This window comes from Cucurbita moschata, unplaced genomic scaffold, assembly GCF_002738365.1.
Source record: "Cucurbita moschata cultivar Rifu unplaced genomic scaffold, Cmos_1.0 Cmo_Scf00034, whole genome shotgun sequence".
Classification (NCBI taxonomy): Eukaryota; Viridiplantae; Streptophyta; class Magnoliopsida; order Cucurbitales; family Cucurbitaceae; genus Cucurbita; species Cucurbita moschata.
In genome coordinates this window covers 436426-450303 of record NW_019268550.1, presented here as the reverse complement: position 1 = coordinate 450303, position 13878 = coordinate 436426, and the positions used below count along the sequence as shown (strand labels likewise).

Genomic DNA, 13878 nt, shown 5'->3' with positions numbered 1-13878 from the left:
TTTTTTTTTTTTTTTTTTTTTTTTTTTTTTTTTTTTTTTTTTTTTTTTTTTTTTTGCTAACGAAAGTTGTATTTTATATTTTAAGATATGTATTTAGTAGCAAATTTAAAAATTATTAACTAATTTATGAATATATTTCATAATAAAAAATGTGTTGTTATAAAATATCATGTAGTTTATATTACATTATGTTGTAGATATCTTATTTTTAGAAAATAAATTGATTTTAAAATAAAAACGATTATATTTATCAAAGTTTTATCATTTTTAATATAGTTATGCCTTTTAAAATCTCCAAAATTTATACTCTCGAAACATAAAAATATTGTCAATATGGTTGGAAACGTCTTCCAAGAGTTTGTATGAAGCAATGGTCACATACAAGATATCACAATACCCATAAGATAGGTTATTAACAAGTCGGTAAAAAACCCTAAGGTTAGATGAATTAGTTATCTTGTTGAAATCGCAGAACGTCATGAACTAATTGCTTGAAAAAGGGGGTAATAAATATTGGTCTGATACTCTAGCATAATCTGTTTTAAAGTCGATCTGGTTGCCGTAAAACTTCTAAATTGGTATATAGGCAAAAAAAGGAAAAAAGTTCTAATGTACTATTCGATGTGTGGAAGGGACCATTTACCCGCAAGTGGGTGGTTGTGACACTAAATAACAGAACAGTTTTTCATTCATCATCAGAGCCAGAGTCTTCAGAACTTGAACTCTGCTGCTTACGTGCTTTTCCATTGGCAACGGGGCCCTTCTTTTTCACATCTTGTTCATCAGCTTCATCTTCACTGTACTCACTCTCGTAATCCTCGTATTCTTCTTCATCATTTTCCTCTTCCTCTTCAATTCCATCTTCCATGGATGGCCCTTCTTCTGCCATAAAGCCACCACGGGTACCCGCACGGGTTCGTTTCAAGATTTTCAGTTTCAGGTTTGTCTTGTTATCGCAACCGATCCAAGAATCACACAGGCAGTAGCAAGTTAAATTGTAGTTCCCCTCAGCTGGGGCGTGGAACTTGCCTAGTACCAGTCTAGATCCCGCTTTCACCTTCTCCACTGCTTCCCTAACTGCAGCACTGGTTTCCTTCACACTTGCTCCAGATCCCTCCATTTGTTCCTCGATCGCCTTGGAAGCGACAGTTATGGCCGTAGCCTCATCCATGAAACTAACCTTCTGGTAAAACCAGACATTGTTTGAATTCGGATCTGCAAGCAGGAACCAGAAGTTCTCTTCTTTGTGAAATGGGTAGTAGGGGGCATGGGGGAGAGCACCCACCAGCCCATTTCGGCGTTTGAGTGTCACCCATGCCTGAATGGTGACAGTATCACCCTCTTGGATACCCTCTTCGCCTTCTGTTTCACATGAGATAGCAACTGTCACGGACGGCATCATTTCCAGCACTGTTTCAACATCTTGGACTTCACCAGGCAAAAAACCACCCACTTGAGCAAGCAGCTCGGCACGTTCTTCTTGAGAAAGTTTTTGAAGATCCTCAAACGCTCTCACTTTCTGCTTTGAAAAAGAACACGCATTGGTACAGCAGAAAACTATGGAAGGAATGAAAATGGAGCAATGCAAATAAGAACAGGCAACAGTTCATTAATCTCCTTAGAAAAGAAGAAAAAAATAATAAAAGAAAAGAGAAGAAAAAACAAAGCTATGAGTCTAACCTACCTTGCGGGCTATCTTCTTGACGACAGCCTCGCTAAAATGCGGCAACTGTAGAAATGGTGCAATACCTTCAGACGATCCTCCAGTGGCCTTTCTTGCACTGAGAGGTACAGCCTGCATTTAACATTTGATACGGATCTAGATAAATTAATGGTGGCCAAAGCTTGTGCGACATATTTGACAGAAAGATACATGGGTACTGCACCACTAAGTCAGTACTTCTCAAAAATAGAAAGGTCCAGACATGCCTTAAAAAGACAATACCCATGTGACTTCCAAAGCATTTACGAGAAATTTACAATGACAACATCGTTCAAATTACATTACCTGAATGATACATTGTGAGAGCTCAATGACCCCAGTTGCAGGACGTAGCCATCCTTGTCCTTGGACATTCCGTGGGATCAGTGCCATCTATGCACAAGAAGATAATTAAGCACAATATACTATAGCACACGACCTTTTATTAAAATAACTAAAAAAAAATACGAGCTGTAAATCTATCTAAGAAAAAAAAAAGACATGATTACATGACATCTTCGTAGGGCAGGAACAATACCATGTCAAGGAAGGGGAAGAGAAGAAGAAGAAGAAAGATTAGAGAAGAAAGAAGAAAAATAAACGGCAATGCACAACGGTAGCTAAACTGAATGTTAAAATGAAAAGATGAAGAAAAAGAGAACTTTATTTTAAATAAAAGATCGATGTCACGTCAGATTCTCGTTAATAATGAACTGAAAAACTGAGAAAGAGACCAAGAATGCTACCAAACGCAAACACTCCAAAATTGTCGACTTTGAAAATTCAAGGACCTAAATACAACCTAACTCAAACCTCAGGGACCAAAAATGTAATTTTTCCTCTTCTCTCTCTTTTTATGCTGAGAAATTCCCAAAATTGCTTTGACCGCAGGTTTGAAGTAAAAAACTACCATCCAACTCTTCAGACATTTGGTAGCCAAAAGCTACTGAAACAATTCATGTCTAAGGCACATTGTTGCCTCTAGGTTGTTAACGGTCTTTTAACAATATTCTAAATACATTACGATTAAGAGTGAGCCTATTCTTCCAGGAACGAGTCATTCCCTTGTCAATCACAAAATTGCCTTTCACAATTTTTCATCAAGAGCTTAGAGAACTGTTAAATAGTAAACATACATGATATCATGATTGATACAACACAAGACTCGACACTAAATGCAGCTGGGAAAATTCAAAAGATGTTAAGATACAGTTAAACTTTGAACAAGAATGCTTCATCTCACCTTCATTAATTCTTCAAGAAGGCGAGGGGCAAGTTCCAGCACAAGTTTAAAGTCACCATCCAAAGGTGGAGGCAAGTTGGCAAATTCACGAGTTAATTGAGCTTGAATCAACAATTGTGTCTGAATGTAAAATGGAAAAGATGTAAATCGTAAGTGTATGCACATATTCAAAATGTCAAAGGTAAGAACAAATTTAAGTCCCTGAACAAAGACGCAGTGAGCAGAAGTTACCTTGACAAGGGCTGGATGTTGCTTCCAAAACTTTGCCTGCTCTTGTTTAATGTTCTTGAGGTCAAGATTCAACTCACTCCTAACTAGTCCAAATATCTTCTGAAGAGGCTCGTTATCAGTTCTACGAACTGGCATTTCCACATACTCAGCTGCCTTTATAAAGACATCCATTACTTTGCTGTGTACAGCAAAATTTATTAATAATGTTGAGAAAACAAAAGACAGAGAACTTACTTAATGAATAAGTGCTGAAGACTTTTCTTTACTTTTTTCATATGGTAGTACACGAAGATGTCTTATTTTATTCTAACATAACAAGAATGTGTAACCAAAAAAAATATGAGAGCCAATAAAAAGAATGGTTATACACATCCTTTACCGGGATATTATGCTATCTCTAAACTTGATTTAAATTAAATTGTCTAATCTTTGTAAACCTAAAAACGGAAAATACCCAATAAAGTTTGACTAAAGATACCTTGGTGCCAAAGAAGGCTTCATGAAGTAATAATATGTGGAAAGTGTCTGACGCATGACATAGTTTCCAGTGTATTTTGACGACCTTGAAAGATATATAACGGCTATTACCAAGGGCAAGATAATACAAACTCCAACAATCCACAGTAAAAGTATCCCACCAGATGCCCCATCAATATTTAGTAAGAATTGAGGGAGTGCAATTCCCATTTGAAACCCCTGCATCAAAATATTAGCAAGTTTAAGTTATAAGGGTCATTTATCAAAATCTGAAAACCATACAAGAGAATTATTCTAGTCTCCTGTGTGTGAAAAAGTTAAATAACCTGCTTGCCATCTGGATGGCCATATTTTTCATAATTCTCACGGGATATTGGATCTGTTAAAGCTTGATAAGCCTTAGATATGAACTCCACGAAATACTTATGGGCCTCTGAGTAAAAGACGTGAAGGAAAACATTAGCTGAGGTCTGCAAAGGTTATAAAATAGGAGCACTACACAATTAAAATACCTAACCTGGATCTGGATTTTTATCTGGATGGTATAGGATAGAAAGTCTCCTGTATGCCTTCTTTATGTCTGCCTCCGAAGCCCCAGTATCCAATCCTAGAATAGTAAATGGCTCGAAGACTTGAATCTGTGCAGTTATCATAAAATTATCTTTCACTCCAACATTAGGTCTAACATATTTTTTAGCATGCGGAAAATAATTACTTTCAAAAGTATCGAATGGGAAAAACCAAAACAAAATAACATTCAGTAGGATATATTTTTTTTTCCTCATTAAAGATTCAAGGTAATTTACCTCCCGGCTCATATTTTTAATGTAATAGACCAACACGAACATGAAGATCCAAAGAAGTACCAATGTCAAGTTGCTGTAAGTTGAGAAATTTGCTATCTGCAAAATGTAGTGAAACAAACATTTGAAACAGATTTGAAACTATCATTTTATCAGATAGAAGATACAACATCATCAAGAAAACTTACTCGCTTAAATATTGACTTGCGGAACTTCCCTGAACGGGAGCACTCAGAACACTGGCAATGTATAATCTTTGCCTTCTTCGAAGCAGCGCGACAAAGCTTAAGAATAGTATAAGGCACTAAAGGCAGTGCCATTATTGTCAAAATAAATATCGGGAACAATGCACTATTCTCTTCCGAAGTTGCCATGGAAACCTTTTTTCAGCAGTGCCTTCCGTCAACTTTGTACTGTCAGCAGAACTTACTTTGTTATAACAATGAGATAATGAAGAGAACATAGCATATTACAAAGGAGCTTTTACATTCACTTTGAAACCTAAAGGAATTTCAGAAATAGGGAGATGAAGGAATCTTTAAGTTACAAAGAGTAACGTGGTTGACCACATCGTGAATTATTTGCTGATTACGTGCAACCTTAGGAAACTACAGCGTTGAATAAGAAACATAGATCAATAATATCTTCATAATTGTAGGAAAAGTTGAAAGCAGAACTCCGAAAGTCAAACAGCTAGCCACTAACAAGCAACTAACTACTTCCCAAACTGTTCAAATCCGCCTATAAACACAGTTCTTAACCATTAATTGATAGAGAGAGGGAGAGATAGGGCACGAAATCCATTGAGATTGAAGCCTAACGATTTGAGCTACACCAATCAATAGTCAAAGGAAAACATAATTTCGATCCATACGAATCGACAACAATCTCATAAAAATCAGTACAGAAACAGCAGCGTCAAAACGAATAATCAATCAAATTAATTCAATTGCACGCATGAAACTATACGAAAAGGTGGGAATGGGGGGAAATTCAGAACAGTACGACGCCAATTACATAAAATGTCTGATTTGAGGAACACAATTGCTACATAAAAAAGAGAGAACGACCTTGATAAGACGAAATCGAGTCGGCGATCTGCTTAGCAGGAGCTAGTTCCCTCTGGTGGCTCAACTACAGAGAGAGAGAGAGTGCTTCTAGGGAGGAGAAATATTGAATGAATTAAAAGGAAAAATAGGTTTTTATATTTATATATTTATTTGGAGTCTGAGATCCAAGAAGAAAAAATTAAAATTAGAAATTAGAATAGAGAATCTCGTTTTCCATTTCCAACTTTAGAATAGAAAGATCGACGGCCGGTATCGTAGAAATCAATTATCACAATTAACATTCATTTTCTGTTTAAATAGAAATGGAAAACGGATAATTATCTCAACAGAAAATAAACAAAATATAATAAAAGAAAGTGAAAAGAAGAAGAAAAGAAAAAAAAAAAAGAATGTACAATTGACCAATGGACAGAGCGTTGCATTCCACGTGGCAAATTTTTATGGACCAACGTTTTTCTGAATAATATAAATACGTTTATTATTTTGTTCAAAACCTAGGAGACTGAAATATTTTATTACGCATGAAATTCAATTTTGTGTTAATTTTATAAAACTGGGCTTTAAGGCCCATTAAAAGTCAATTCTTCTGAAACACGGGCCTTAAGCCCTCTAAGAGTCATCGTTTTGAAACTGGGCTTCAGGCCCAATAGGAGCAATCCCGTTCCAATTAATCTCAACGGGGAGAGAATGTCCCCTTTACGTGCAAAGCGACTGGCTCGTCACGACTGAGAAGAGTGATCAAGAGAGAGGGAGAGGAGTTTTCCGACGATGTTTCTTCGAGCGATCGGACGGCCATTATTGGCCAAGGTGAAGCAGACGACGGGGATCGTCGGTCTGGATGTTGTTCCCAACGCCCGAGAGGTCTTGATCGGCCTTTACAGTAAAACCCTAAAGGAGATCCAGGCCGTTCCCGAGGACGAAGGATACCGTAAGGCGGTCGAGAGCTTCACGAACCACCGCTTGAAGGTTTGCCAGGAGGAAGAGGACTGGGAGAACATTGAAAAGCGGCTTGGCTGTGGTCAGGTCGAGGAGCTAATCGAAGAGGCTCAGGACGAACTCAAGCTCATTGCTAAAATGATCGGTATGTGAACATTCACCAAAATTCTAAGCATATGAATTTGTAAAATTTTGATATGCAATCTACTTCCTTTTCATTTTCTCTTTCTGTTTGCTTCGATTTGGGAGCGAATTTTAAAATTGGACAAAAACAAGGCAGCAGGATTTATATGTTTGTCATTGCGTTGGAATGACAAAAGCCGAAGTTTTTTTCTAGTATTTTCATCATGTGGAGGATAAAAATTCGCGACTTCTCAAGTATTGAGAGTCAAGGAATGGCATTTGCATCATTTTGCACTGAAAAACTGGGCAATACCTGTAGGTTAAGGTGTATTTATCCTTCTTCCAGTTTACCTTTTTCTTAACTGGTCGAACGATGGGCCTTATGGGTAGTAGAAATCTTTGATTTCCTTTTCGTCTTAACATGAGATATTTTAGCTATGGAAATTGTCTAGATATATAATCATTTTATTGTAAGAGCATTATCTTTCATATCTTCAGTTACGAATCCCAGGTCCTTCACTGCTCTGTCTCCTTAGCTACCATTTAGGCAATTGGATTGCTATTTGACCCATTCACGTCACTGAACGTTCGAAATTCTCGTCTTTTGGTCTCTCTGCGGTGGATTGAAAACGTTAAAAGTTAGTCAAGCTGGAGTTATTGTCTAGCCAAGAAATTTGAATTTCTTCACTGATGACAGGTTTTTTTTTTTTTTTCTTGTCCCAATCTTAAAGGAGGTTTTCTTGTCCCAATTCACCGACACTTTTTGTGCTTGATTGAGAGTAATTACTAGTTTGCCTAACTTCTCTGGTCTTGCTGCATTTGGCGAACACTCAGAATTATTTCAGATATGGACCGTAATAGAATTCTATGAATCACCACAATTTGTTGGTGTTATCTTAGTGATTGATTAATTCACCTCAAATATGCAGAGTGGGATCCCTGGGGTGTTCCTGATGACTACGAATGCGAAGTAATCGAGAATGATGCTCCGGTACCCAAGCACGTTCCTCTGCACCGACCCGGTCCTCTCCCTGAAGAGTTTTACAAAACGCTGGAAGCCATTAGTGGTGATGGTGCACAAAAAGTAGACTCAGCCAAGAAAACATCTCAGGTGACAGAGTGAACCCATTTTTATCATTGGAGGATTCGAGTTTCAGAATGGAAAGCCGTTCTTTGTTCTTGGGCTTGATGTTATTTAACTATGTTTGTTCTCCTATAGAGTCCTGTATGCAGGTATGATTGTTATCTTCAATAATTTTTCACCAATTCTGGAATTACATAAGCTCACCTTTTCATTGCCTTCTTCAAATTTTACAATGAGAATCAGTATCAATTATGACAATGAGTAGCAAGTTCGTGATAATGGGTAGTGGCTGCAATGCTTACGTTTTAATGCTTATGAAACAATTGTTTTCATTTAAAATTAAGTTAAGGACATATTTGAAGCTTAACTTAAATTTTCGGGGCATAATTAAAACCCGTCCTAAAGTTAAAATGCTTAATTAAAATCTGTACCAGTGCCACGGAAGAAAAAAAAAAGTTGACAAAAAGGATCTTTAATTAAATTTGATGTTGAAAAATGAAAATGAAACTTTGATGTAATTAAAAATTGAGCTTTAATTACCCTAAACTTCAAGGTTCTTGATTTCTTCCCTAATTTAACGTTGGTTTTTTGATACCCTACTTCTCTGTTTTCCGATTGCTGTTACTATTTATCAAGACTCGTAAGTGAATCAAATTCTTTCACAAATCCTCGATCTTTCTCCTCCCCTCAAGAACCCTCTGCATTCTTTCATGGCGTCCAATCTCGAAGCCAAGTCTAAGGAAAAGTTTATCGATGACAACTCCGAACTTAACTTGTCGTGAAACTCTACACTCAGGCCATCACTCTTAGTCCGGAGAACGCGAGTATTATGTTGACCGTGCTCAGGCCAACATCAAACTCGGCCTTTACATCGGTACTGCTTTCTGTCCATCCAATTTCTTGTTTCCTTATGCTTCTTTTTTATAGGGTATGGCCCCTCCAATTGATCATGTAAATAGTCTTTGATCGGTTTTGGACTTCTTTTGGACAATTATTCGGAGATTTTTAAAAATTATTATTCGGGCTTATGTTTGCAGAGGCTCTTGCTGATGCTAACAAGGCAATTGAAATTGACCCTTCAAATTCAAAAGCATACTTGCGCAGAGGGTAAATATGGATTGTTTATTTTCATCTTTTATTATTGACTATATAATTTTTATTCTTCTTGTGGGTGTTTTTGTTTCAGCATCACATAAATGAAGCTGGAGGAATATAAAACAGCAAAGTTTTCTTTGGAAATAGGCTCCGTTTTGGCCTCAGGAGACTCAAGATTCACGAAATTAATAAAAGAATGTGAAGAACTGATTGGGAACAAGATTGAAGCCGAAGTGAAAACAGAGGTGTGATTATTGTCTGCTGTTTTGATTGTTTGCCTTAAATTAGCAGTAATTGTTTGTTGTTTTTAGGAGAAAGAGGTGACATTATATGGGGATGCAGCTTTGGATAAGTGTTTCAAAGACATGTATAAGGACGCGGACGAGGATACAAGAAGGGCGATGGAAAGATCATTTGTAAGGCTTCTTGTTGCTGAAGTAGTTGTAGATGTTTAAGTATAACTCTATAATTATTGGTTGGAGTGTGTAATCTTGTTTGTTCTTAGTTGGAATTGAACGGCACGGTCCTCTCCACCAACTGGATGGATGTGGGATCAAACAAGCTTGAACCTAGCCCTCCACATGGTATGGAGTTCAAGAAATGGATACCTGATCTGTGATCAAAATATTTCTCTAAATACAACCAATGTTTTGCTTATTCTTTTCGATCATAAATTTATAATTGAACAATGTTGTCTTTATTAGTACGAAGTCTTTTGGGAAAACCCAAAGCAAAGTGGAGGTTCATAATTTCTAATAATGTCGAACAAATCCAGACAAAAAAAAAAAAAGAAGAAGACTAACCCGTGAGTGAATATTTTGGTACTGATTCGTTTCACCATCAGACAAAACAAAACCCTCTCTCTCTTCATTTTTTTATATCTGCAAATCAAAATTTCTAAAGCACCCGTGACATGTTTTTATTTCAATGATTTAAACGTCACTTATTTCATTATTATTATTATTATTATTATTAAGCATTTCATGGAAGCCAATTTGAGACCATATATTTTTTGAATGATTTTGACGTTTCCATAAAGAAAAATGAATTTGTGGTTGAAAGAAAATTCAAATCCTATAAATAATTGTAGAAAGTTTTGCATGCGGGGTATTTTGGACAATTTGCCCCATCTGATTAAATCCTCACCTTCTTTATCATAGTTTTATTCTTCGTAAAGGCCAAATAATTGACACATTTTAATTATGAAAGATAATACTTCTTAATTTGCTTTTAATTTATCATTCACTCATTTTATTCTTTAATCATTAATTAATTATTTGAAGGTTAGGAGTTATCAGAACATATTATGTTTTAAAATCATTTTCATAATTTAAGTTAATACTTTTAAATAAGAAATCTAAAATAAAAACGAAAAGAAAACGTTCTCTATAATTTCAAAAATAAAAAATCAACAACATGCAAATAATAATTAAGAGAGTGTTTTCCCAAATATACCCTTTTATAAGTTCACAATAAATAATAATAATTATTATCATTTCTTAGATGTAGAAACCCTTCGAATCAAAACAAGCAAGCAAAGAAGGCGATAAAACACAAAAAACGCGACCAAAGCATAAACGTTCCTCCACCGTTGATTCTCATCAAGCCCTCTCTTCACCAACACATCTCCACCGGTAACCAAACACTCCTTTCGATCCTCCTCAAACCAAATGAAGCATCTGGAAACCAAGCAGGAATATTCGTTTATAAGCAAGGCGTCCAGAGCGTACTTGTACATGGACATGAAGTTCATAAACACCCAGAACTTGGGCAAGCTCTCCTGGGATATAAAGTAGCCGGAGAAAAGGAAAAACGCGGCGAGGAGAACGGTAACCAGTGACGTCCCGGCGATGAAATTCGGAGCGAGGGAGCTCAAGAACAAGACAAACGAATTGGCCATCAGAATGATGACCCAAATCACGAGGACGAAGTAGGAGAAGGCCTGCCACGTGGCGCATAGCCCAACGAGGAAGTAGACGGAGACAGAGTAGATGACGGCGATGGCGAGGAGATAGGGAAGGAAAACGAGGGTGTTGGCGATTATGTAGGAGGAGAGACGGTAGACGCCGGCGGAGGTTTCACGGAGGAGAATTGGGCGTTCGTTGAGGAAAATGGGGAGAGTTTCGGTTGTGGAAGAGAGTAGGAATGTTAGTGTGAAGGCGAAAAGACCGAATCTTTTCTCTATCCCTGCCTTGTCCATTCCGATGTTTATGTAAATTGTACCTATTTACAATTATACAATAATAATATTTTTATCAAAATTAATTCACCGTAATTAAAACATTTATTTATATTTATAATTTTATTAAGAGGGATTACCTAAAACAATTCCAACGATGAGCGCCTCCAAAGTGTTGGTCAAAAGCAGCTGCCTGGTTCTAAAAATGATGATCCAAAATCGCCAATGGAGGGTCAAGATTTCATGCAATCTCGAGCTTCTATATTTGATTTGATTGTCTTTAGCAACGACGTCATTAGCAACGACGGGCGAAGAATCTGAAGTCGAACAAGGCGTGAGCTGGTTCAGAATTTCCATAGCAAATTCCAAAGGATTAAGCTGTGGAGGAATACAAAATTCCTTGGAAACCAAAAAGCTCTCGAGGCTCGAAACAGTCCCGTGGTGAATCACGGACCCTTCACAAAGTAAGAGAATCTCATCGATAGCCGACAAAATTCGATAACTTGGCTGGTGAATTGAAAGCACCACCGTCCGATTTCGCGATACGCAGATGGATTTAAGCGTTGAGATCACGTTGAAGGCTGATGCGCTGTCGAGGCCGGAGGTGGGTTCGTCCAGGAGTAGAATGGCTGGATCGTGGAGGAGGCTGAGGCCGATTGAGACTCGCCGCCGTTCTCCGCCTGACAGGCCAGAGATGAGGCGGGTGTTGGCGACGTGGGTGAGGTTGAGGTCTGCCAGAAGGGAGTTGACGGTGGCGAGAATTTGGGATTTTTCTGGGAGGAGGAGGCGGGCGGCAAAGGCGAAGGTCTCGGAGACGGTTAAGAGAGGTAGACAGGCGTCGTGCTGTGGGACGTAAGCGGAGAGTTTACGGAAGGTAGAAGGGTTGAGAGGGGCGGAGTTGAGGAGGAGGACGCCGTGTGTTGGCGAGGTTCGGGCTGCGAGAATGTCTAGGAGAGTTGATTTTCCGGCGCCACTTGGGCCAACGATGGCGAGGATTTGAGAAGGGTGGGCTGTGAATGAGATGTCACGGATAATGTAGGTGGGTTCGGCCGCGGTGCAGGATTTGAACCAGCTGTACGACGACACGGTGGCAGCGGCCGTGGATTTCGCGTAGGAGATTGACGATGCCGTTAATGTGTAGCTTCTCGACGGCGGCGACGGCGGTGGCTGTGTCCGTGGTTGGTCTTCTTCCATTAGAGAGAAATCTTTCTGACGGCGAGAGAAGTGAGAGAGATAGAGACAGAGATTTGGAGGAGAAATGAAATGAAATAACGTAAGGAACAAATTATGAAAATAATTTAGTTTTTTGCCTTCAAATTCTCGGTTTTACCCCTGATGTATTTTAACTTCCCAATTAGATCCTCAAAAAAAATTGTCAAATAAAAGCTTATATCTCGTTCAATTATTGTGTTTATGAAAAAAAGAAAAAATTGTTCAAAATTTAAAATATTCTTTATGAAATTATTTAAATAAGAATTTTGAGTAAGATATATTTTGTATATATCGAAAATAAAAAAATATCCATGAATTATATTTATAATCATTTAATTCTATCTAGAGGCTGAATTTCATTTTCGAACTTGTTGACAGTGAACGCACATTACGTACCTGAGAAAGTGAAGGAAAACTTGTGGCTCTCAAATATTGCATGCCTTTTTTTGTTTCTTTTTTTTTTTTTTAATATTTATTATCTTTAATGAAGTCAAAAGTCAGAATCGGCACTTGGCAATGCCATGAAGAGGAGTTGGGACAAGATTCAATTATTTATTGAAATATAAACAGGAGATATTAAATAAAAATAACTAAATAAATTAAAGAGGAATTAGCCAATAATTTGAATATAGCAGAATTTGCTGATATTTATAAAACTTTTAATTGAATACGTATTTTAAGAGCATATAATAATATATTTATGAGATCATATAACAGTTGTCGGAACCATGCAGATGGGTTTAGAATGTGATTTCCAAGTGGACAGTCCATTTTCTCTTGAAATTTACATTATACGGATGGTGTAATAATGGACGCAGTCTCTTATTACAAATAAATAATAATAATAATAATAATAATAAAAGTTTGTCACATGAGGAATTAAAAATGGAAGCCCACGCATCCTAGGACCAAAACCAGCCTTTGTAGACATCAGAGCTCACGAGCCGACTGTAGCATCCTCACAGATTGTGTTTCTCTTGGTCAGTCTTGACTTTGGAAGAAGCGAAATGGGGGAATGCTGCAATTTCTTAGAATTAAATAAAGGGAATATTCAGAAGGGGCCAGCCAGCCCGTGACACCTCCCTCCATTTTCTTTTATTGGACGTCGTCGTTTTATACACTGCAATATAATTTAAAACGCACTTGTTGCAACACAAAAGACAAAACTCTTTTGCCTACTTAACATTTTAATAATATTAAAAAAAAAAAAAAAGTTCTGTTTATCCAATCCTACGTGGGAATAATGGGATATCTCGAATTAATCCCACGTGGCATACATAACAATTTCATTAAAATTTAATATTATTTTCTCAATGAATCATGGCGTTTGGGCCACGTGAAATAATTGGTGCAATGGTTATGGGCAGTTTGGGTAGTCGTGGGCCGTGAAAAGCCCAATTAAATTAACCACTCTCTCTCCTCTGGATGAAAAATATTGGAAATTAATTTCCTAAATCAGATAAAGTAAAAAAAATATAATATTTGAATTTTGCCAAGATTAAATGAATTCAATTAGGCAAGCCTATTAAAAAAATAATAAAGTTGGGAATTTCATTCGATTCCATATCTTTCAAATTCATAGTAATTAAACCAAAGAAAGAATGCAAAGGGTTGAATGGAGAGACAGAAAGCATTTATATGCTTTTTCATTTTGAACTAATTAGCCAAGCCTTTTGTTGAATAAAAGCAAGTAAAAATGCTGCTTTTGATGTCCCAAACTGAA

At 37.2% G+C, this 13878-nt stretch overlaps 3 protein-coding genes and 1 pseudogene across 4 annotated transcripts; 2 read left to right on the top strand and 2 right to left on the bottom strand.

Moving 5' to 3' along the window:
• Window positions 1-424: 424 nt before the first annotated feature.
• LOC111430723 (dnaJ protein ERDJ2A-like) lies at window positions 425-5648 on the bottom strand. The gene is made up of 11 exons (XM_023067112.1): window positions 5527-5648; window positions 4645-4869; window positions 4460-4555; window positions 4171-4291; window positions 3980-4086; window positions 3655-3872; window positions 3177-3354; window positions 2946-3065; window positions 2009-2095; window positions 1685-1795; window positions 425-1519 (listed from the first exon to the last, which is right to left on the bottom strand). Exons 2-11 carry the CDS (start codon window positions 4828-4830, stop codon window positions 686-688), a joined length of 2058 nt encoding a protein of 685 aa, XP_022922880.1. The 5' UTR covers window positions 4831-4869; window positions 5527-5648; the 3' UTR covers window positions 425-685.
• A 566-nt stretch (window positions 5649-6214) lies between these two features.
• LOC111430895 (probable NADH dehydrogenase [ubiquinone] 1 alpha subcomplex subunit 5, mitochondrial) lies at window positions 6215-7918 on the top strand. Its single transcript, XM_023067375.1, has 2 exons — window positions 6215-6607; window positions 7515-7918. Exons 1-2 carry the CDS (start codon window positions 6295-6297, stop codon window positions 7706-7708), a joined length of 507 nt encoding a protein of 168 aa, XP_022923143.1. The 5' UTR covers window positions 6215-6294; the 3' UTR covers window positions 7709-7918.
• A 59-nt stretch (window positions 7919-7977) lies between these two features.
• LOC111430894 lies at window positions 7978-9394 on the top strand (annotated as a pseudogene).
• A 324-nt stretch (window positions 9395-9718) lies between these two features.
• LOC111430824 (ABC transporter G family member 8) lies at window positions 9719-12293 on the bottom strand. Of its 2 annotated transcripts, XM_023067251.1 has the most exons (3): window positions 11084-12293; window positions 10260-10987; window positions 9719-9739 (listed from the first exon to the last, which is right to left on the bottom strand). In XM_023067251.1, the coding sequence occupies exons 1-3, from the start codon at window positions 12135-12137 to the stop codon at window positions 9737-9739; spliced, it is 1785 nt and encodes a 594-aa protein (XP_022923019.1). In that variant the 5' UTR covers window positions 12138-12293; the 3' UTR covers window positions 9719-9736. The 2 variants fall into 2 exon arrangements, with proteins under 2 accessions (XP_022923019.1, XP_022923018.1); XM_023067250.1 differs by lacking the exon at window positions 9719-9739 and having other exon boundaries at window positions 10251-10987.
• Window positions 12294-13878: the final 1585 nt, after the last annotated feature.